At 32.3% G+C, this 25,203-nt stretch overlaps 5 protein-coding genes and 1 pseudogene across 13 annotated transcripts in view; 3 read left to right on the forward strand and 3 right to left on the reverse strand.

Annotated features, from left to right (window-relative positions):
* LOC145973151 (uncharacterized) overlaps positions 1 to 24,553 on the reverse strand; it is a 174,525-nt gene extending 149,972 nt beyond the window's left edge. The window contains exon 1 of the mRNA XM_083102397.1: positions 23,502 to 24,553. The gene's annotated coding sequence lies outside the window, so the exon portion shown is untranslated. The remainder of the gene's footprint in view (positions 1 to 23,501) is intronic.
* On the reverse strand, positions 1,636 to 2,674 carry LOC145973191 (proliferation-associated protein 2G4 pseudogene; annotated as a pseudogene).
* On the forward strand, positions 2,667 to 6,833 carry LOC145973140 (juvenile hormone epoxide hydrolase 1). Its single transcript, XM_083102358.1, has 8 exons — positions 2,667 to 2,825; positions 2,989 to 3,097; positions 4,019 to 4,211; positions 4,944 to 5,185; positions 5,353 to 5,468; positions 5,567 to 5,766; positions 6,044 to 6,278; positions 6,406 to 6,833. Exons 1-8 carry the CDS (start codon positions 2,767 to 2,769, stop codon positions 6,671 to 6,673), a joined length of 1,422 nt encoding a protein of 473 aa, XP_082958484.1. The 5' UTR covers positions 2,667 to 2,766; the 3' UTR covers positions 6,674 to 6,833.
* LOC145973148 (uncharacterized) lies at positions 8,114 to 17,866 on the forward strand. Of its 9 annotated transcripts, none has more exons than XM_083102383.1 (4): positions 13,749 to 13,876; positions 14,081 to 14,231; positions 16,182 to 16,438; positions 16,801 to 17,866. In XM_083102383.1, the coding sequence occupies exons 3-4, from the start codon at positions 16,362 to 16,364 to the stop codon at positions 17,132 to 17,134; spliced, it is 411 nt and encodes a 136-aa protein (XP_082958509.1). In that variant the 5' UTR covers positions 13,749 to 13,876; positions 14,081 to 14,231; positions 16,182 to 16,361; the 3' UTR covers positions 17,135 to 17,866. The 9 variants fall into 9 exon arrangements, with proteins under 9 accessions (XP_082958508.1, XP_082958507.1, XP_082958512.1 ...); XM_083102388.1 differs by having other exon boundaries at positions 14,081 to 14,172; XM_083102390.1 differs by having other exon boundaries at positions 13,752 to 13,968; positions 14,081 to 14,172.
* On the reverse strand, positions 17,934 to 22,080 carry Alpha-man-ib (alpha-Mannosidase class I b). Its single transcript, XM_083102357.1, has 11 exons — positions 21,747 to 22,080; positions 21,451 to 21,618; positions 21,233 to 21,383; positions 20,961 to 21,146; positions 20,728 to 20,876; positions 20,448 to 20,636; positions 20,200 to 20,387; positions 19,985 to 20,111; positions 19,756 to 19,920; positions 19,480 to 19,629; positions 17,934 to 19,405 (listed from the first exon to the last, which is right to left on the reverse strand). Exons 1-11 carry the CDS (start codon positions 21,843 to 21,845, stop codon positions 19,187 to 19,189), a joined length of 1,791 nt encoding a protein of 596 aa, XP_082958483.1. The 5' UTR covers positions 21,846 to 22,080; the 3' UTR covers positions 17,934 to 19,186.
* On the forward strand, positions 22,093 to 23,287 carry Cypl (peptidyl-prolyl cis-trans isomerase-like 1 Cypl). The gene is made up of 5 exons (XM_083102380.1): positions 22,093 to 22,350; positions 22,425 to 22,558; positions 22,638 to 22,727; positions 22,826 to 22,933; positions 23,023 to 23,287. The coding sequence occupies exons 1-5, from the start codon at positions 22,271 to 22,273 to the stop codon at positions 23,136 to 23,138; spliced, it is 528 nt and encodes a 175-aa protein (XP_082958506.1). The 5' UTR covers positions 22,093 to 22,270; the 3' UTR covers positions 23,139 to 23,287.
* Positions 24,554 to 25,203: the final 650 nt, after the last annotated feature.

Below are 25,203 nucleotides of genomic sequence, written 5' to 3' on the forward strand. Positions count from 1 at the left end.
TTAAGTGTATATAAAAGAAAATTGTAAATATAATGTTTAAATTGTAGCAAGAATTTTTCAATAATCGATATATGTAAGAAAATAGAACCGGAATCACATTTCTCCAGATCCATCGAGCGAATTCCTCAACTGTCATCTCAAATGCCATTTAAAAAATTAAGAGAATTTTTAATAATGACTGAGCGTCGTGTTGGTGCTGTGAGTGAAGATGTATTAGGTATGTGAGATATTCTTTGTGTATAACTCTGTCAAAACACTCACATATTGTTATAAATGTAGTGGAGATTACATACATATAATAAACGAGAAATAAAAAAATCTAATATTTTTAAATCGTTGTATTTCTTGTATTTCAGCAATCGGTTTAAGAGATTTTCACCTGTTGCCTTGGCGGCGTATATTCTTGAGGGATATTTAAAAAATATAAATTGCGCAGAGAAGCATAATATTAAAAATCTGAACGCATATAATTGTAATAAATTAATTGATAATTTAATGATCTATTGGGTATCGCAGAATTATAGCTATAAGAATGCATGCCAAATTAGTCAATAATTTTGTCGAATTTTAATCTGTAAATTGAAATTCTTTTTTAATAGCTCAAGAATTTAGAACCGTAAGTTAATATTACTATAATAAACTTGTTTTTAACTAATTGCGAAAAATAAATGTACTTTTACCGATGCTCTATAAAGAAGAAGCCACTTAATATACACAATATTTACATATTATATATATATATATATATATATATATATATATATATATATATATATTTACAATTTTTATAATATCGAAAAGACGGTTGAAAAGTGAAAATTTCTTATTATTTATATACATCAAAATAATCATTTTTAAATATTTGAAGAACTTGAATATTTCACGGATAATTAAGTAAATTAATATTTGATAAATATATATATGAAAATATAGAAACAATATAATAACGATAAATAATATATATAATGAGAATTTTTTCGGTAAATATATCAATTAGGAGGACCAATGAACTTGAGTTTAACATATGTCATATCTTATCAAAATCATGTATTTAAATAATATTTGAAACATTTTATAGCTGTCGTTTGTTTATTAAAAACTTATTAATAAATTAAAATTAATATAAAATAAGATTCAAATACAAATTGTCAAAAAAAAATTAATATATAGACAATTTATATCATGCGTTTATCTAATATACGCAATAATATATGGACAATTTATATGTGCATTTATCTACTCGTAATATGTACATTAATATTGCAAACTGTCTTATATTAAACTTTTATAACTTTTATTATTTAATAACTTTTCTTCATTTGAATCTCATTTTATATAATTTATATTATATCATGTATATATATATATATATATATATATATATATATATATATATATATATATATATATCATATAAGTATATTTTAAATAAAATTATATAATTTTGTATAGTATATATTGTATATTGTATAGTATATATTTTATAATTTGAAAATATTAGAAGTAAAGGGTCGTCTAATATCAATCAAAATTACAAAAAAGGTTTCGAACCCGATGTGATTAACGTAAACTGATATAATTTAATCAATATAAATTCAAACATTAAAAAAATATACATAAGAATAAAGAAAATTATTACAAAAAGACAAACGCAGTGTTTTTGTCTCGGTATGGCTCAATCCTATAGTTTATACATTCAACAACAGTCATTTTCGTTTTCTTTTCGTATTCAAAGTGCGTAAATTGAATGGCATGAAACCTTGCTTGTGAGAGAGTTTCGAATAGAACAGCTTTCAATTTAAGCTGATATATCTCCTCTGTCTTTTTGTATATTATGACCCGAGTGTTCCCTTCCTATCCCTTCACCTGTGCCCTAACTAGTACATCCATTGCATATACCTCATGAGTTGTATATTTTTCATGTTCTTCCTTTTGTAAATCATTCGGATTTTGAGTTATCGTTTTCTTTCCATCAATCTTAAATTGTTTTAATTGGTGACTTAACATGCCTTCGATCGTTTATACTTATAGGAATCATATATTTTTTCTAATCTGTCTGTATTGTGTTTATCTCTGTACGTGATTTTAATAGCCTTAATGCAGCTTGAGAAGCAAAATGTGCAGCTAAAACTACATCTGTTTTTCTGTCTGTCACTTTCTTCTTTGGTGAAGAATTTATAACAATAGTGTGTGCCACTACAGCTATGAAACCATCGACATGTGTCCCCAGATCGACTTTAATCATATCCTTGAGAATGACATCAGGTTCACTAGCAATGAGGGAAAAGTGACAAATTATTATTGACTGATATGCATGTTGGAAAAGTAAATCCTTTTTAAATATGAATTATCCAAGATTACAAATATAGAAAATTATAATCGAATGAGCAAAAAAAAGGAGAATAAAAGCCAGAAAAAATTCATTAAAGTTGTATGTTTTTTTTTTCTTTTTAAATTGTTGAAAAACATTTATAATAATTTTTTTAATTAAAAAGATACTAGAAATCTTAGAGAGATAAATAGAGATAATAAACATAATAAAGGTGTGTGCGAGCTCTTAGGAATTGTAAATTGAACAGTGATACAAAATATCTCAAGAGATTATGGATATATATGCGCATACATACATACATACACACACACGCACAAAGAGGCTGTGAATTTCCCCTACCATGAAATTCTGACTACGATGACTGTTGATTATCGTCAATCGCTCGCAGTTCAACGCAGTTATACTTTCTATGTAAGACGAGACAGACGTACGTCATGTGGAAGACTACGACGGTAATTTTGGCTCTTACCATTGGTATAACTTTTTTCTTCCGGTGAGTGCCCAAATAAATTCATCCAAAATATTTTATCAGAGATTTTTCTCAGAACGCAAGTGTTTTTATCTTTGATTTACAACTCTGCATTTTTTTGTTAATAAGCAATTAATATAATTCAAGAAGTCGATAAAGAAGATTTAAAATATTAATTCTGTTGCAGCAACAATCCTATAAATGTACCAGATTTACCTGAAACATTCTGGGGACCGGAAAAAAATAAAGGAGCCTCAAAAGAAATACGATCTTTCGCTATTACTATACCAAAGTCGGTAAGTCACGGAAAATAATGATATATCTCATTAAGTCGGTAAGTCACATAAGTATCGCCACATAATTGTATCATATAAATAATATGTTTTCAAAGTCGTATTCTATATCTTTAATTAATCTGTTATGTAAGAAATATCATTACATGTAAAAAACGCGTTTTACTTTTAGTAAATATTAATTTTCTAGTCGAAACTATTTTCAACGCATATTGGCATCAAATATGTTTTTCAGTTATTATCGTGTATTAATATGCTGTTTCAATATCAGATATCACATTATCACATATATCTAATAATTATCGATGACCAGTTTTTCTGAATAAAGATGGCCTTGAATCGCATCAACTTGTTACATAATAAAATATCATAAATAAACTCGTAACTAATCATAAACGTTTTTCATTGATCAGGCAGTAAAACAGAAATATAGTTTAGTTAAAATGTTAAATTTCATATAAAAATATCACAAGTTTTTTAAGGATTATTGTTCGTATCGTTGAATAATTTAGAAAATTATAAAAGTATATATAAACGAAAATATAAAAGTATATATAAAAATTAAACCTATTTTTAGTAAATTTGGAAATCTTTTATTTATTTATATTTTATTATCTTTTATTAATTTATATTTTTCAAATGTAAGTGAAAAAGCAATTTTTAGCTTGTACATTAGACATTTTACGATGAAATATTTGTGTATCTCTCTAATATCTCTAAATGTAAGAATTTCCTGTAGAGTCATTCTTTTTATAGAAAACGAGATAAATTTTTTCAATTTTTAATTAAAAGTAATCGTATCAATTGTAACCTAAAGAAAAAAAAAACAAATATCGCAGTTTAAAAGAACGCAAATGAATTATTTTTAACAACAAAAAGAAAATACATGTAGCAATTTTTGTATAATATACAATTTTATGAAAGGAAATCGACGATCTGAACGAACGGCTAGCAAAAAAAAGAAAACTGGTGGAACCATTGGAAGATGTTGCGTGGACTTACGGTATCAGTACAACATATCTGAATAATATTATTGAACACTGGCATACAAAATACAATTGGACTGAACGGCAAGCACTTCTCAACAAATATCCTCAATATATAACCAATATACAAGGTAATACATTTTTTCTGTCGTCGTTAATATTATTTCTTTAAAAAAAGCGGATATTTTGCAATGAAAGGTTGTTCCAGATACCAAATAGAGATATCGCGTTCTTGTTAAATGTTTTCTTGGCAATTATTATTTTTTCCGTTTACTATTAGCGGAAGATAATAAATGTTGACCTAAATAACTCATTCATGACTAAACCGTACTAAACTTAACCGTTATTAAACGTACAAGTTCTGTTAAGATACTTTTTCTCGATTGAGACGAACCGGTATTATAACAAACTAAAAATACTTTGATAAAAACAAGCAATGTATGTGTGTTTGCTATTGATATGCTAAAATTCTTTCCATCTTTATTACAGAAATACAAAAGTGCAAACGAGTTAGATGATTAATTAATCCATGTAAAAGAATAATCATGTACATTAAATATATCTTTATTTACATCAACAGTTTAACATTATTTTAATTAGTTTGTCTGTTGATTATTAATTGTCTGTTATATTATTTGTTAATTAATTGTATAATGTTATTTGTTTCTTTTTTCTCGTCAAATAAATATATTCAATTAATATATATATATTAATAAATCTATATATGTGTATATATATATATATATATATATATATATATATATATATAATTATTATTATTATTATATGTAGAACTAATCAAAAACTTGACTCAAAACGTGAAATAAAGATAATTTAACATTTTTTATTGATATTTATTTCAGGTCTAGATATACATTTTTATCACGTAGCACCGCATATTCCACTAGATCGAAAAAATATAAAGGTTCTTCCGTTATTGATTACTCACGGTTGGCCAGGATCTGTGGTGGAGTTTCAAAAAATTATTCCCATATTAACGACACCACGTGCTGACAGAGATTTTGTGTTTGAAGTGATCGCACCTTCGCTTCCGGGATATGGATTTTCGCAACCAGCTGTACGACCAGGATTGGGCCCACCACAGGTAAATTCCATTTAAAGAATGGGCTTAGTTTTGTTAAATGGCATAATGTATACTCACTACGAAATTCAAGACATTGTCACGAACGAACTAAATTAGCAAATATTTAATATTTAGCCATGTACGGTATAAACATGTATATACAAATATTAATAATTTATTATTTTTAGATATCTGTTATATTAAAAAATCTCATGTTGCGTCTCGGCTTTAAAAAGTTTTACGCGCAAGGAGGAGACTGGGGCTCCATTATTAGTACGCATTTAGGAAGTTTGTTCCCGAACAAGTGTGTATTATATATAATGACATATACTATATAAGTCAGTATTAAACGAACAGGATTTAAAGGTACATAATATAAAAATAATAATCATTTTCTTTCAGCACTCTTGGCGTTCATTTGAACATGTGTTCAAGTTTAGGCAAGTCTACCATGCTCTGGTGGTTAATCGGTGCTTTTATTCCACAACTTGTGGTAGATAATCAATATTATTCTAGAATGTATCCCTTGAGTGGTCATCTGAGCTATTTAATTGAAGAAACGGGATATATGCATATACAGGCTAGCAAACCGGATACTATAGGTATTTGTTTATAACAAAATTTTTTTTCTAACGAAAATTTAACATAGAAATGTGTGTCTACAAAGTTTTAATTCTTAAATATTAAATTAAATTCACAATTGAATTTTCATTAAAATAAAATTGCAACAACTATCACTTTTCTTTTTTTTATCTAGACTTAATCAATATAATGTACCAATATCACACATATTATTAAATGTTTAAAAAAAACGCACACAAATGCAATTTATCAAAAAGTTAAAGTAATTTAATAAAAAGTCGGAAATTATTTTTAAAGGTACTACCGTAGCAGCCTCGCCAGTAGGACTGGCAGCATATATTTTGGAAAAGTTTAGTACATGGACGAATAAAGAATATAGATCTCGTCCGGACGGCGGCCTACTCGAGAAATACACTTTAGACGAGCTTTTAGACAATATTATGATTTATTGGCTTACTAATTCTTTGACCACGAGCGTTCGACTTTACTCTGAGCAATTTAATAAGAAACATATGTCAAGCAGAATAGACGAGTGAGTATTTTTTTCTCTCTCTTTCTCTTTGTTTTTTTACAAATTTGCTTATTTATAAAATTGGTTTTTTGTTTATTTAAAAAAATAATTTTATATTTTTAATAATTTACATCGATTTAATTTTTAGACTGCCAGTTAATGTACCAACAGCATGTGCGGTATTTCCTCATGAGCTAGCGTACCAATCGGAGAGTCTCCTTCGTGACAAATTCACTAATCTAATACAATTTAACCACTTACCACGCGGAGGTCATTTTGCCGCATTCGAAGAGCCAGGTCTTCTAGCAGATGATATCTTTGAATTCGTGTCCAAAACTGAAAATATCAGGAAAAAAGCTGATAACAAGGATGTGCCGAATACAGGGAAAAAAATAAAAGAACCTACGAAAATTTGAAAGCAAATTATACTATGTTAACTAAGGATATAACAAAATCTATCATGTTGAAAGCTACATTTTTTCGTTGCTAGCAGAACCAGTGTGTGGTAATGTTTTTTTATCTATTTTTGAACGTGTAAAAATATTTGAAATAAATTTATTATTATTTTCCATATAATGTTGTATTCTCTATTTAAATAACACTTTCTAACACACATTGCGATTATTTATTTTTCCATAAACTTTTATATTTGTTAGAATTGTTAATTACTTTTACAAATTTTTTTCTATTTTTTTATTTCAATAGTTTTTTCAAATTATTTTGAAATTAATATCTCTCTCTAATAAATATATTTTAATATAAATCTATAATGCAACAATTATGTTGATTCGTATGTTGATTATTATGATTTGATAAAATAAATTGCGTTGACAAACTCGATGAATCATACTAATAATACAATGGCAATATATCTGAGAGATAGAGATTCTTTATCAATATTCATTTTATACAATAATACTTTTTCCTTGTGTCCTGCTATAAAATGATAAGAGAATGATCTTATATGATGTATGTGTAGATTTTTTAATTCTCGATTTAATCTTATATCGGTTATATAAGTTTTTGTTGGTTATATATAATTGTAAAAATTAAAGAGGAAAAAAAAACTTGTGAAGAAAAATTATAGAGAAAACTTCTTTTTTTGATCATTTGCTTGTGAAGAAAATCAGTTTTTATATAAATATGTATTTTTCTACCGTGACTCTCGGAAATTGAGGCTTTCCGATCCATTCACAGGATGCGACCGGCTCTTGCCAGGCGGCAAATAACAAAGGACCCCCTAAGAACGCGAAGAAGAGGGACAGCAATAGACTCTCCGAACCCCAAACGTGACGCATAATGCACGCAAGTGCGACGAAAACAAGCCGTATGTGTTAAATAGATGTGCAACGTTCACAAAGATTCAAATCGCTCAATCTCATTGTCAGTTTAATTTTCGATGCTACAAACAAGTACATCCTTTATCCAGATGAAAAGTTATTGCACTCATAAATTTTATGCTAAATTGCGAGAATTGTCAGATATAAATATGTAAAATATTTTCGTGTAACATTAAAGTTAAGTTTAAATATGATTTCTTTCTTTAGAATATCTTTTTTTAGGAAAAGATAAAAAACAAAAGTTAACTAATATTTATAGATTTTTTTCCGATATCAACCGACTTTACGAAAATTTCGATATAAACTAAAATATATACTTGATACATGTGTCATTGATGAAACCAATGACGTAGCGAGGGAAATATCCATTATCAGAAAAATCTTGCTACCTTAAAGAGTAGCAAATGCATGGAACAAAAAGAGAGGGATGAAAAAAAGGAGGGGATGTTATTTGTGGCAAGTTTTAGGAGGGTTCCCGGACGATCAGGCACACGGACCTGACATAACAGAGGCCGAAAGTCGTCAGTTGTTCACGGATTGTCGATGTGTGGACTACGAGAACCGCTGCGTGCGTTATAAGCTCATTTCTCCGTTCATATTGTACGATCCGCGGCTGATTTTATTACGCAACGTCTTACTCCAAGAGTATAACGTAGTAAGAAAATTGAAGATATCGATATTACCGACATTGTACGAGGTAAATAGAGATTTTCAATCAGAATTATACTCTCAATAATTAACGTTAATAATTAATGCAATGCATCGATATCGTTGATATCGCGCGAAAGATAAACAGAAATCTCATCGTTCCTTTCAATCAAAATGATATTTTTATAGTAACTGCTTCAATGATATAACATTGCGTATTATTTTCGATATATATGACACGTTTCTTTATTTAGAAAATATCAAGTCATCGCACGTGTGGCCTGCGAAAGATTTAGCCAGCGTGAAACGATCGGCTTAAAACAAGAGTGAGAATTACATCGACCACGTGACGACACAAAGTGCAAGACGCCGGCGCGCTATAATCATTTCGTTCCGGAGATATGACAGGCAAGAGGATCGGAGCAGAAGGGGACCCGACGACGATAATCGTCCACGCGGATGTTTACACGCAAGAAGCTCCGAGCACGTCCGAGCACGAGTTCAGGTGAGTAACATGTGTAGCATGTGCCGATGGATAGATGTGTACATATACATACATTTATAGATGTGTATGCGAGTCAGTAAGCGCGCGTGACGTTACGTTACGTCGAGATTACGAAGCCCCCCGTCAAGTATACACACATACACACAGCGGTCGAATCATCATTACATCCACGTTGTCGTTTGTCAAGGAAAAGGGGTAAATGAACTGTTCGGCGAGAGACACGACTGCCAATAATAAGCCTCGTAATCGAATTGGATAAAAAAGGATACGCATCTTTGACATTTCTTTTTTTCATTTCACGTCACGAAGCAACCACAGGATAAAGTGACAACAATTTGAAATATATAAGCGGCTAGATTTTACTTCTCTTTTTTTATTTCTTCTATAAATAAGGCAGAAATGCTTGACATGAAGTATAAAGACGATTCGTCGAAGAAAATATAATCTTTCGTCGACCAAGCTGTCCTGCTTACGAATACAGACCTCGCGGCTCTTTTAGCGAGCGTCTGCGAAACATCACGTTGGCTCTAAAGTCTAGCTAACACGGAGACAATGCGCATGCAAAAGTTTTCTGTTACGGTCTGTTTGACGTTTGTGGTCGACGATTCGGGCCGTGCTGCATAATATGTAGGTACATACACACATCTTTACATCGTACATACATTCCGTCCCTTTTCTTTCGAGAGAACGCGATACTCGGTCAGCTTCAAGTGCCCCCAAGTGGGAGTGGTGTTATGTATTCCCGAGCTTTGCGTAATACGACACGTGCTAACTCGACAGCCGAACGTGCGCAAATTTTCCGAGAAACTACGCTTACGCAGCGCGAACTATCTCACACGTGCTAAAATGCTATGCGCGAAGAGTTTTAGAGATTTAGCGCGCGATTCACAAGAAACGGATGAACGATGTCAGTTTCGCGCATCTCCGATCTGAACGGTGGTGAATAGCGGCGATTCCGAGAGGCAAACCGTGTTTTTTTGCACGCGAACGCGTCTAACAAATAGCTATTAAAATTTGTACGGGATATATTCTCGTCGAAAGACGCGTCGGCATAGGAGTTCCAATTTTTTTATCCTCGCACGCTTCTCTCGCTTGCTTGAGAACCGGTTTCATATCGACCACGTTTACATGCGCGTCTCAAAAAGGAGGCGCGACGTGAACTGAGAAAGGAGCGCGGAAGGTAAGGTACGTTTCGGCGAAGCGCAAACAGACTTTATTTGATATTCGGCAGAAAGGAAAGAAGAGAAAGAAGACGGAGAGAAAACAGCGAAATTCCATGCAAAATGTAATTGCAAAATCAAAGGAACGAAATTCTGGCTGTAAAATTGCAAGAATTTGTCGTTAAATTAAATATCGAGTATTATACTTCATCGTATGTCTTATCATAATCTCCGTCTTTGATTTTCGTTTATAATTTGCTGGATTTTTAAGTGATTTTTCCCAGTTAATCATAGGCTTAAGATCGTGAAAAAAACTTTGCATTATCACGAAATTAAATATTTGATGAGATTAAATGCTTTTTGTATGTCAATAAAAGGAGAAACAAATCTTTGTTGCAAACAACTGCCATATATGTACAAATGACTTCATTAATCGTTAGAGAAGTATGTGTATTCTTGGACAGGTACGGTAGATTACGCGATTATCGAGATACCGAAATAGGAAGCGAGAAACGTCATATTTGGAGAGAAAGTTGAGGAAAAAGAAAATAACTTTTTTAAGTAAGCTTGTTGCTCCTAGCATGTATCATATTTTATATTTATTCGATTCCCAAGACTTTTGATCGCGGTTTATCTCTTGTTTAATGCAACGAATGCCGATTGTGATATTCACGACTCGCATAAATCAAGAAAGATGTTTACGCGAAGAAAAGAATTAATATTAGCGAGAGCAAAATCAACTTTATCCAACGATCATCTTGATGATAATTATGTTACAATATAATCTTATTGCTAATCTATGAAAGCGTAAGCGATAGAAAAATCGCGACTATAGTATGTACATATTTTTATAAATATCATTCTCGTTTAAAAAAACGTGCATTAATTGTGAATGAAGGCTATAGTAAAATTTATTCGAACGCTGTCGTGTTATTATTGAGTGACAGAAATTCTGATTGGCTCACGAAAGTATGTCCGCTAATTTATATGTTAAAATATGCTCTGTTGAAACCGCTAATCTACATCGGTACATCGATACGCTGTATCGGAGGATATTACGTCGTTCTCAATGTGCCTTCGGAACGTTTCACAGAGTATCTCGCGATCCACGTTCAGAAACATCGATAAAATTGCTTCGATCTCGAAACGATTGTTTTTCTAGTCGAGTAATACCCTAACGAGAGTTAAGAAAATTTTTGTTTACAATTGAGATCAAGGACATCTCTCGATTGGTAAGTGCAAATACGAGAAATTAAGCGTACGCCATTCATTAACTATTTAAATGCTATCATCGTTGATACTATTGTATGTTATATAATAATTACGCGTGTTATATAATTGCTTTCCAGAGTCGCACGCGTCATTGATAAATAGCGAATTACAAGAATATAAACACGTTTGGACGAATGCGTTTTGCAAAAATTGCATTTATTTATCGTAATATTAAACATTCTAGATGCAATCTCTCTTGCTGGACTCTTATAGAATAAAAAAATTAAAATTTATTCAATGTATTAAATCTCCACGTAAATATAATCGGTCCCCGATTCTGTCGCTTGTATCCTTCATCGCTACGTCATGTGATGTTACGCTACGCACATTCACATATATGTAACATACACATTGCACGCATGTACAGTTACTCGATCGTGGCTGAATCTTTCTCTGTTTTCAGTCAGTGACGCGATTCCACGTTGTCGATATCGCATACTATTTTTATATAATTTTCAAGCTCGCGGTAATAAAATTGCAAAAAATCACGCGATGACGGAATCAAATACTTGGCGTGCATTAATAAAGCGTGAAGAAACGAACATTCGTTAGACGTGACACGATACAAACATATGTGCGTGCGACAATTTCTTGATTTCGTAAAGGAAAAACATGTTCTCGAAAAAACACGGTAAATGGCGCGGTCATCATAAATCGAAGAAAGATTCTAACAGCAAGAAACATCACATTCGCAATTGGATGCATTCGAAGAAGCACAAAAAGCGCGAAGTTAACCTCTTTGGGTGAGTCTTATCCGACATATTCTTGATCTAGAGTTCCATTTATTAAAATGATACGCCTCGTCCCACAAATTCTCGCGCGTTTCAACGTGGCAGTTTCGTCAACTCGAGAGATTAAAAAACTCGTTGTGCAAATTTAGTGTCCTCTACAACATAAAAAAAACGGCAAAATTCATCTGACGTCATTCGTCGATCGTTTCCATTAACATAAATCACACAAAGATAAACGATAAACGATGAAGACTGCCATTTGACGTTTTCCGCGCGGAAACCCGATTCTAGGATATCGCACTTTAACGCGAGCTTCAATTCACGCGGCTGTTTCCCTTGTCCTGCGTCTTTCGCATGCGTGCCATGCGTGCGCGTACGTGCGCATCACGCACACATGTACGTATTCTCGCGTGACTCGAGCACGGATGCCTCTACATCGAGCAGTTCGATCGTATCCGTCATCGATCGCGTCGATCGCGACCGTACCAACGGCAGCTTTGGTGCAACAGCGCCCGCGTGATCGTTGACAGTGTCATCGGTGCAACGATGCGCTTTAAAAATCCGTTGCTGCAACATGGGAGTTATGAGTAAGTCGAGAAGGAAAGGAAACGACGAGCGGTGCGAGCCCGTTGTAGGTTAAGTCCCTTCGCTCATCCTGTAATCCTATCACGTGTCCGCTCGAGCATGGTCGAGCATGGTCGCGCCGAGGAATTTTTATTCCGATGACCCGTAGACGCTCTCACGATGTTTCACGCCGGCGAAAAAATATGCCGGTACAACCTGCATGTTTTATCGCTTATATTTTGCTCCTTTATTTTGCGTTTATTATTTATTTTTTTATGGTAATTTAGCAGTTTTTTCGCTTTCTCTCTACTTTCAAAGAGTTTGGTATCTTGATCATTTGAGCGAATAGGTCTTGGATAGCGAAAAAGGGCCCGCTCTTAAAAATTTTTGAAATTTATGTTAAAGATCTCGTTTGCAATCCTTGATTGAAAGTTTGTAAATACGTTTAATGCTTGTCATTGCACGACCGATTAATGAATTATCGCGAAAGTGTAAAGATTAAAAATGCTACTTGTATGATATGTAAAACATTAAAATAACTTAACAAATAGATATACAAGTATTAAATGGCTTTCAGCAAGGAAATAAATTGATAGAATATTATAACAATCTTCTTTGAATTCTATGCTTCGATCAATACTATATACAGGTTAGTATTTATAAATACTCTACGAAAGAGAAAGAGAGAGAGAAAGAGAGAAGAATCATAAATACGATTTGAATTCAAGACTGTTTGTGGGAACCGGTCGTCTACTTTCTCTCCAATTAGAATTTTTTCAGTGAATATCACTTTACAAAATATAATTTAATGATTCTATAAAAATACATGAAGAGATAAGTTACGAGAAATGTATATTTTATAAATTGGCTAATTAAAATAACAACTGCAAATTTATTAAAATAACAGAATATTTTAATCTCCGAACATATTATTAGTGATTAATTTACAACTTCGTATTTTAATTATTTTTTTCTATTCAATCATCTAATTATATTATTGTCTTTCTGAGAAAAACAATTTAAAAATATTATTACCCGAATAATTTGCACAAGAAATACAAAGTTAAATTAATGAATCGAAAAATATTTTTATCTCATCGATTTCGGAAATTAATAATTCAAAATTTTATAGAATAAATCTCTGTTAATTTTTTTCCCTTTCATGCATATTTCCAACTGTGTCGAGTTTCCGTGCCCACAGTATACGGCACTGCTGTATAACACGTGTAAAACTCATCCAGGGTGGAATAGCATTCTCAGAGTTCAGATCGGACAGTTTCACGGCGACCGTTGACGGCGTGCGACTGTGATACCGGTATACCTTTCGCAAAGTCAGCGTTTTAATTCGAATTCGTAGTTATATCAGATGCGGTCTCGGTCATATTTTAATATAAAAAAGGTGCAAATGTGTGCATAATAATTATCAAAAATATTTTACATAAATAAATGACTTAATGATGATGACTTGTAACATCACACACATTTGGAACCGTATGGAATCGTGTCGTTTTTAATTAAAAATATTTTTTACTCTATATTCATTTAACTAATTTCCTTACAAGCTGATTAATTTTTAACATTTACTAATTTTTGACATTTTTAGTTGATAGATGATAAATTGCAAAGCAGGAAAAAAAGTACAAGTCTTTCCGGCGCAGACATATAGGCGAAACTAATTATCCTGGCAAACTTAAAGTTACTATAAAAAATAATAGAATATTATACACTCTTGCATAACATTGTATTGCGGAAGTGTGAGTACCGTGACAGTTATCATTACATGTGTCGTCTGTGTGCTCGCACGCATAGTTGAATGTATCGATTCGGTGCATATAATGCATGTGTGATACTAGGAAAGCATTTTAATTATATCATGATATTTATTTATGAAGAAATTCCAATTTATTATTAGAAACTTAATTTCTACAATATATCGTCATTTAATCACCAGCTTCTGAATTTAATTTACATCTTTTATGTCAGCGAAGCTATAATTGTATGCACGTCACATTAATGATTATTTATCATTATTGGATTTTGCCCGCATGTTTCTTTCCAAAGAGTACAAATTTAGATATTAACAATTTGTAAAGTAACAAAAACTAAAATTTTGATATTAACTTTATAAAATCGTATAAAGCGCATTAAAAGTTGCTTATGAAATCATATTATCACTGTTTACTACGGGTTATCATACAATATTTTACTACTTCAAATCGTTATTGAAAAATAATGAGATAATTAAAACTACATTATCATCATAAACATTTTATGAATTTTATCAAATTTTTGATATATTTCTTAATATATTAAAGTATTAAAACGATCATCGCTTTTTATTTGAATACTTTTGAAGAATATTGGCAATATATCATAAATCTCGTTATTATAATAATTTTGCAATTTGTTATATAGCTAAAATTAATATAATTTTGTTTGTTTATATGGAAAAATATATATTTAAATTATATTATATATATATATATATATATATATATATATATATATATAATATAATTTAAATATATATTTTTTCACTTTCTGATGCAATCGCAGTGCTAAACAGTTTTACGCAAAAAAAACGCGTTGTTTTTATTGTTCTGGCAATCACAAACACTAGATAAATCAGCGCGTAATCGTAATTCTATCATCGTCTCCACGCTTGGAAAAACGAACGTTACGTATCGACCTTGCGAAATAGCTTTTGTACAAATACGAAATATTTCTCTCTCAGCTGCTTCACAGCTGTAGTTTTCACTCTAGATTTGACCTGGAGCGAATACAATTGACGAAGGGTACAGGATCCCCTAATATTAAACTAGCTAAAGCTTGTAGTTTTACGATGTCACAAGGTTTTTCTCGTCTCTTTATATCTCCTTGCTCCTCTTTTTTTCTAAATTCTTACAAAAGTCGAATAGCGATTGTGAGATCGTTCGTTTGATTTTTCGATAATAATATTCAGAATTTCTAAATTAGAATCATCATATATTTATCGTTTTTTATTTTTTATCAATAATACATTCTTTCAAGGAAATTATAAATTCTTTCATTAAATTTATTTTTAGAAATAACTAAAAACTATATTTCATCATTTATTTGATTAAAAAATCTAATTTGAATGATTTGAAAAGAAAATTCAACATATGTATATCTTACATCTTTTATATAAAATCAATGATAAGAAAAATCATAATTGTATTACTTTCATGCATTATTTTTCATAAAATTATTAATATTCATCACACAAAAATCAAATATTCTTAAAGTGATTCTAGGTTCTAATAATTTCTATTTTACATAAATAAAGAGGAGGAACGATAGACGAAGACACGCTCTTCGAAAGGAATTTATTATTATTCCTATAGCCTATTAATGTTATTAATTAAATTTTAATGGATAGTGGTAACGGTATGCAATGTAGGTCCAGTTAACGTTCGTTAGTCTCTATTAGTCAACAAAATGACGGTAGTATTCTGCTAATGTTCTCCACATGCTCGAGACTGATCAATTGAGACGTAATCGGCGCGAGTGATGCACCAGATACGACGCAAGTTACGTACGCGATCGTAAACGTAATAAGCCTTTTATGATGGAAGATTTTTCATACGATGTTTACACAAACGCGTGCACATCAAAAAACGTACATTTTAGAATCGTAAAGACACACTTGTGGATAGGTTCTACAGAGAGAATTCCTTTTGCAGTGTTGCTCTGTATATTTAAAAGACGGGAATGCGAAAGGTGATTAGATTAGACGGACTAGATGAAAGTTATATCATCTGGGCGCGTAGGAGTGCGACAGAAGTATAGTGTTTCAAAGACAAGAATAAGTTGGAATAAAATTACAAACATTTCTCACGTGACGAAGGTTGAACTTGCGAAACATGCAACAAGTGTCGTTTTATTCTACCCTAACCGCGGAGGAAAGGACTCGAACGCACCCTTTCAAGAAGACTAGATGGTAGGTTCGCTTCTCCCGAGGGGATTCCGGAAGACTTTATCTCGAGAGACGCATTCTCTCTTCGTCTAACATTCCGTTTAACGAATTTACATATTCAAATGCGACAGAAACATTTTTGTAAAAAATGTTTCTATTAAATTATAAAAAATTCTTAAATCAAATCAATAAAATTAAATTCTTATTAATTTAAAATATTCCTAATAATCATCTGATTAAAAGCGATTTAACTCGCTTTCTCCAAGAACTTGAAAAAATGAAAAATTATAATCTAGATTTAATTTTTCCCCCTTTCAACTTTAAGATTAGACATATTTTTTTCTAATTCTTAGTGAAACTAAATCCAAGTGTTTCGCTTGTTTCAGCGTGATAATGTCCTCCGGAGAACCATCGCCTCCGGCGCAGACATCGATATCCACGACGAGTTTCGACGTGCTGGACAACGCGAGACTGGTCAACACCGCTCCTATAACGTCACAACCAGCGAAACCCAGCGGGGACAACACCGAGGATACCGAGGCGATAGAGGAAGCGGTGCCGATCGTGCAGACAACTTTACCCGCGCCGCAGTCGAAGCCAGAAATCGAGAAGAACGGTTTCGACGTAGACACGAAGACGTCCCCCGACGAGCCGGACGTTTCCTGTCTGATCAATTGCATTTACTACACGCAACAGTGCTGCGATTGCACCATAGTCTGAGATCATTCGAGGTCCTTAGTTAAATAATGCCGAGAAAGGAGCGTCTCGCGAATACTCGGATTCGACTTTTAGGATCTCGAGGCGCTCTTCTCTTCGGCGCAAAATTTAAAATCTGATTATACAATAAGTATCGCGCGTTGTGAGGATACTTTGTGATATACGAGAAATATATATAGGCGGAAATCCTCGCGGCGTGACATGTAGCAAATTTTATAAATAAATATATGAATGAGCGTGCGCGTGATGCTCGCAGTTACACCCAAGTTTTGAATGTGTCGTGTAATATTCCGAGCACCCATTATTCGATTACAAGCGACCTAAGAAACGCAAACGCGCAAAATAATTATTAATTTATATTTTTAGAGCGCACGCTTCAGCGGAAGTGTTTATCGTAGTTGCAATATGGTTGCAAATACACACTGCCATTATACCGCGTATTCGTGGTAAACCGTAATGGCAAGTCGTAAAGAATGTGTCGAGAGACATTACAAAAGTCAGTTATTAATTCGTAAGCGCTCTTTCGGAAATGTTATAGAACAAATTACTCGCTATACTCGTAAATGTCTTCCTTACAACCTCAAGTCAACGTTAATGACACGAATTTAACAGTATTAATCGCAACAATCGTTTATAACACCGCAGGCACTTGTGTCTGTCTGTAATTTTGTAAATTTGCGGGCAAAGAGAATAGATCTGTAGTAGCATGTAAAGAATATAAATGACGTATATAAATTCTCTTTCGTTTTTTCTTTTCGGAAAATGAATTAATATTAAAATAATATCAAATAGCATTCCTGTATATTGGTATAAGGATGCATTTATTACAAACGAAGGATAATTTGAAAATGATTCTTTTTTAATGCGCCAGTAACTAGAAGTAGAATAGTATTTCTATAATGCAGCTGATGATTAAATCGAATTTTGTTTTATGTAACTGTTAGCATATTCATTTAATCTACTTGTTTTTACTATCTGATAGTATGTCCTAGTATTTTTCGATATAATGTTGCTATTTGTAGATAACATTAAAAATATAGACAAATAATTTAAATATTTTGTATTTAAAATTTAAATATTTGTTTTCTATATTTTCTAATGTAAATTTCCATCAAGAATGTGATTTAATCATCACCGCGTTGTATTAATAGTCTATAATAATCGCAAACAGACATTTCCTATTTTATATAAATATTCATATAAATATATGTAAAAGTATAATTATATAAATATTTATAAAATAATCGGAGATTGCAAGTATATAATGTAATTTATTCATAGATGAGGACTAGATTATTTTTGTAATATTATAATATAGGAATTTAATGTGAAGACTGTACTAAATAATAATTTTTTTTTATGTATCATCAGCATTAAAAATGATGTGCACTAAAGTTAGAAGTTTTATGAAAAAATATATGGGTAAGTACAATATGTGCTAAAAAAAAGTTCTGTCTAATTTTATTATCTACATAATAAGTAGAAATTAATAATCTATATATTTTCGAAACTTGCAATTTGAAAATCTAAAACATCAATAGTATCTATTGATTAGATATTTAGATGTGATATGGGCGTAAGTATGGTTGCAGATTTATGTTAAATCATATTTCAATGATATAATTGAAAAAGTTGTGCAACGCAATCTCTGGTGTATGTTCATAGTTAATTATTAGAAAAATTGATTTAAAAATAATGATTTACTACATGATTTTACATCATCTGTAATCTTTTATATGTATTTTTGTCACAATATTGAAGCGTTAAGTAAAAATTTCTGACTATTTATATATATATAATCTTGTATCATAAATGGACTTCTTTTTAGAAGAGAATCCTATTGAAGATTTTTACAACAAATTGAGAAAGCTTATTATGTTGCAAAAGCTCGAGAAGTCTAAGAAACTTTTTATTATAGAAGCAATGATTGATGTTTCAATAGAAACGATATTCACAAATTCAGCAATTGAATCTTTAAAAAATTATTTAACAGATATTAGGAATTAAGGGATTTTAGAAGTTATAAGAAATTTAAGTTTCACATAGTTTTGCGTGTTATGATTCGTAAATAGGTAACGGATGACCTTCCGAATTGAATACCCACCTATTCAAATCTATCAATTGTCTAGTGTCATCAAATAACAAGTACAAATATTTTAAAGTTTCGGCGAACCAAAAACTTTCCGTCATATCTTGTTGACGAGTTTGTAGAACATTCCGGACATTGCCAATACTTGTGTAGCCATTTTCAACTTTGGTATAATTTTCGAAAGCCTATTAAGATGTATTTTATATTAGAGACATGTAAAACGAAAATTTCAGAAGAACAAGTCAAGTAACGCGCTCACCTGAAATATCTGCCAACCCCAATCTTGATAAGTTTTATTTCCCGTCAAGTACCACATATAAAATAGACTCTCAATAAATTCGGGTCTCAATAAATTATGAGCATCATTCGTTTTTACGTACATATCCATTTGATTATCACCCTCCACTTTCTACAGAATCAAATGTGGGATATGAATCTTTTTTTTTTATGACATGATATAAAGAATCGACTATGACATATGATATAAGGATGTTTTTTTATCCGAATTGATCTGAATATTTTTTTGTAAACTTACTTGTATATTAAAATAAGTGATCTCAGGCGCGAGAAACGTTGGTTGGATTGCATATGTTTGATAACAAGTCTTAACTATTTCTTCTGCAAGAGTATTATGCGACGGCAACAGTCCATGATGCGCGCCTAACGCTAAAGTACCTCCTAAATAGCATGTGAGGTGATCCTACAATATAAATATAAATTTTGCGCAATACATTTTCCTGACCTTTTCTATTCTATTTATTTACCATTTTTGGTCTTATTTCCTTGTTGGCGCCAACCAACTCAGCGATGAATAAATATTTATTAACTGCTGTATGTTTAACGAGATGTTTTTGGGTTCCAGCAATGCCAAACAAGTAATCATCTCGCAAACTAAAAAAGAAAAATATTAAAGAACAAAGAAAAACTAATTGAAAATTATTCTACATATTTTAATTAACTTTTAATAAGGCATACTAACTAATCTATAGTTTTTCCAGTTTGTAACCATTGTTTTAATAAGTATTCGTAATAACTATCGCCGCGAGCTCCTAAAGTAATTGTTGCATATTCTCGAAACTGGCCAGTATTAGCGTTAATAAAGATGGGAACTAAGCCATCATATTTTTCTAATTTATGTACATGTTCAGAAACTTTTTTAACCGCAGCCTAAAAAGATAACGAATTAGAAGAATTGCTTATAAAAGATCACCGCAATCACTAAATTACCTCAAACTTAGGTTGTCCTGTGCTACGACTAAGATCGCGAAATTCCAATTGAATCGAAGTAACTTCGCTCGTGCTACTATCAGGCCCCCATTTAGGACTATGCGCGCTTCTAGTGCCGAGATTCACATCAGAATATGGAACACCCGATCTGGTAGAAAATGCTGGCATCATGCGATCACCTAAATCCATCTTGGATTGCCATTAAGTTGAATTGTTAATATTTATTTATTAGGATTCTGACAGAATAAACTAACTAAAATTTTTTAAATCTGTTACTTACAGCCTTATTTAAAAAGAGTATATCACCAGAAAGATGATATGCCGCCAATAATCCACCTAATACTCTAATTGTAACTTCAAATAAATTAACATCCCTATTTAATGTAAATACTAAACTATCTTCTACCCATTTCCTGGCCCTTGAAAATTCTAAAAGAATGAAAGAAAATTGTTTCTTTTTTCATACACTTATGAAAGAAATATTTTAAAATTTAATTTAATACTCATACACACCCTCATTTAATCCCATTATATATATAGTATCCAACGAGTCTACTATAGTAAGACCTAGACCAAACCATTCATGATATCTCCTTGATATTGGTTTAACATTATCGTGACCCCAAGCATATTTCTTATAACCATCCCAAGAATGCTTAAATGCAGCTACAACAGCTTCTTGCCTACTATTTTGTGGACCTAAGATTATAAATTATATATGATATATTATAATTAAATTATATTATATCTGTATGTATGATTATTTTTCATCAATTATAATCTACCACTAAATTTCAGTATGTTTGGCTTTGGCTGCGGTGGTTCACCGATTTGATCATCATCAACTTGATTAATCTCTGGTTGAAATTCAGGTTCCTCAATCACTTCACCAGGTCCAGCACCCTGTTCATCGTTATCTACAACTTCATTGACTGCCTGCAGAATAAAAAAACGATTCGATATCTTTTTCAACACGGAAAACTTCTCTTTCGTCATTGTGTACCTTTTCATACTTGGCAGTTTCTCTTATAACTACTATATTAATATAATCTACCTCGTCAGAGGTACCAGCTTTGGTTTCGCTAGGTAGGAGATAAAATATTACAAGTATAACTGTGATAACTGCAAAGTATAGAATATTTCTCTGAAACCTGGATAATTGGTTCCATTGCTGAAAGAGAAACATATAGCCGAGTGAGGAATAAGTATGATAGAGAGATGCGGTATTTAAACGCATAAATTAAAAGTGACAAACACAGTATCGCGGTATATATCTACTTCTCGTTCAGATATACGTACCCTCCATAAACTGCGCGAAGTGCCCCGTGCAAACGACGAGCTGTCGTGAATATTCAAACTAATATACTCCGATTTACTCGAGTCTCTCGGCGAGAACATATTCTTATGCAGGTTAACTTGTTCCGGCACGTGCGGAAACTCGTCGTGTTGCCAGAGTATTCGATATACAACACTGCGACGAATCAATCCAACATGCGAAGTTCCTCATTTATACGTCTTTTTGCGCGAATATAAGGTTTAACGTATTTTTACATTTTCATTAAATTTATTTTATTATTGGTTTGTAACGCGTATACCCTGCGCATGAAACAGATGGCGTTCATGTGCTCCATGTGTCATGCTTGTCATATTTATGTAAGTGTGTGAGTAGGTAGTTTTATTAAGCTTGTCTTGTGTAAAGTCGTGTTCGAAAATAATTATTTTCTTTTTACAAAAAATTTTATTAAAGAAAGGATAGATGCGATAATTTTCGCTGTATAATTGGATTATTTATTTACTTATGTGAACTAAAAAAAGGACGTAAAATGACCACAATGTGCCTCTCAAATATATCTGGCGTGCCGGATAAACATTGGCAACCACCCTTCGTTGCTTTTGAGACTACGTAAGTGAATCACGTATTTTCTAACTTAACATTTGTTAGTTATATGTAATAATCGATTTGATCTCAATTCTTAGAATGGGTGAAGTAACCTTCGAGTTATATTGGAAACACGCCCCCATCACGTGCAGAAACTTTGCCGAGCTCACGCGACGTGGATATTATAACGGCACCAAGTTTCATAGGATTATTCGTGACTTTATGATTCAAGGTAATGCATTGAAAATGTACAAGGATAGCGTGAGATGTTTACGCAGATGTTTAGTTTATTTCCTATGTCTCATATTTAGGTGGAGATCCTACCGGAACAGGAAAAGGTGGGATGTCCATATATGGTGAATGTTTTGATGACGAGATACACGATGATTTGAAACACACAGGTAATTTAACTTATTTTGTATTAATGAATAATTAAAAATTGTTGTTGGTGGTATAATAAAAGTATATATATTACTGTTAAACGTCAATATTGAAATAGGTGCTGGAATATTATCAATGGCAAATTCTGGACCAGATACAAATGGATCACAGTTTTTCATAACGCTTGCGCCTACACAATGGCTTGATGGGAAACATACTATATTTGGTAAGTTGCAGTAAATATTAGCTATCTCTTTATATCGTAATGCAACTATTACGCATCTATAATACATATTTTATTTTCATATTTAATAGGTAGGGTTCATTCTGGCATGAATATAGTTAAAAGAATTGGACTGGTTGAAACGGATAAGAATGATCGACCCGTAGATGATGTTAAAATTGTTAAAGGCTCTGTGAAGAATGCTTGAATTTTTATAGGAAATTCTATATAGTACAAGTCATTTTTAAGACACATTTTTAAATATAAAATTGTTTTCTTACTTAAAAATGAACATTTCATTTTCTGTACATATGTCATTTTATCATATATAAAATATAAAGAAATATGGAAGTAAAATTGTTACTATTTATAACTTGCAATCTCCGATGTTATCGCTGCGGTTTCAGAAAATGCAAAGCTTGTATATGAACTGTTCATATTTTGTCTAACCTAACCTAACCTAACCTAACAATACTTTGTCGGTAAGAAAGCAAGCATAAGAAACGAGTTTACCACAAACGGTAAAGTGGAAACACGATTTTATCGACAGTGCGATATGAAGAGTACTCACCGTTTTTGTCTGGAAATCCGGTGATTCTCGGAATCAGCTTGCTTCCCCCATCTTGCTCCCTCTTCGAGGAATCTGCAACGATGGTTCCGCGTATCCTGCCGGTATCGAAGCAACAATTCCAGCAGTTTTGACTCACACTATTTAACACATCACAATGAGCGATAGACACTTTAATTCACTGCGACTACACATATATTAATTGACACTCGCGACGACGACAAAATACGAGCGAAATCCACCCTTGGCGTGTGAGAAAATCGCGATGAACCGCGATTTCGAATCGCAAAGCTATACCCGTTCGCGGCTCGTAAACGATTACGATGTCGATTGACCGCACATTCGACGCACCGACGAACGCGTGACATTTCACTCGACACTCCCGATGACAGTTCGCGTGCGACACTTCATTTTCGGCGAATCGAAATTGCGAAAAACACTCGGAGCGATTTTTCGAATCCGACCTGCCGCGACGCGAACCGCTCCGTTACTCCGCCATATCGAACTGCTTGCGATTCTCGAAACGACGATGACCTCGACGCGACGGGCCAATCACAGCGCTCGACTCGTTGCAGCGAGTCAGCCATTGGTGAATAGTTCGATACTAGTATGGTATTCTCGAAACGTCAAGTAGCCAATCAATCATGGCGATTCGCTCCTTTTCGAAGATTATGCTACACAAAGTACGCGTATAAGGACATTCGAACATACGGAGAGTCGGAGTATTCGATGTATTGATATAATTGCGTAAAAAAGCGACTGTCATACCTTGAAAAAATGCTCCCGCAATCAGAATATATACATTCTCAGGACTAATTTTCTTCCTCTCCTCCTCTGGAAAAACTACTCGCCATATACGTAACTGATATAAACTAATCGTGCGAAAACGAAATGATTTATTTGCGATTGATACATGACGCTTAATTCACTATATAAGGATGCACGATATTTTATTCGAGCCAAACTCGCGCGCGAAGCTCGTCACTAGGATATTAAACTCGCGGAAAAATATGGATTCGAAGAATCGGCGTCGAGACCAGAGAGAAGACTGAGAGATGTCATGGCTTGCTTTTAAGTGATCCCTGAAAGCGATACTCCCTCTATAGACATTGAAAACGTGGACATGAACTACAAAGCCAATGTCCATGAATGTTCTCAAAGGGTAATATATAATGTGCACAATTTCTGGTTTTGTTCCGTGCTATGTGCACAAAATGCCGGTAGCACCAGTGCTGTATAACAAGATACTTATGTATGTAAATTAATGATAGTAAATAAATTATTCAATCGCGAAAGATACTGTAATATTCAAGATGAAATAAATATTTTTCTATATTCATTGTCATATTTATATCTTTTTATTTACAAAACACAAAATGCCTGTTGTGGGATAAAAACACTTTTAACCGTATTTCTATAAATCTTTTTAATTAGCATTAAACTGGTCTTTGATATTTATCAATCATTTTTTAATTATTTAAAAATTTAATTATTAATACATGTATAGAATTTGTCAAATTAATCATTAATTCTTCTGAAGTTTTTATAATTAAGACTCGAAAAATATAGATGTTGCAAAATATTTTAAATCTCTTCCTTTATATAAAATATAAAGAATTCATATGTTCTATTTTAATATAGCTAACATTATTTTTATACATTTTTATTATAATTTTCATAGCAACATAATATTTTTATGCTTAAT

Source organism: Camponotus vicinus, unplaced genomic scaffold (genome assembly GCF_025532165.1).
Source record: "Camponotus vicinus isolate PSW18456_S1 unplaced genomic scaffold, iyCamVici1.0 SCAF_6, whole genome shotgun sequence".
Classification (NCBI taxonomy): Eukaryota; Metazoa; Arthropoda; class Insecta; order Hymenoptera; family Formicidae; genus Camponotus; species Camponotus vicinus.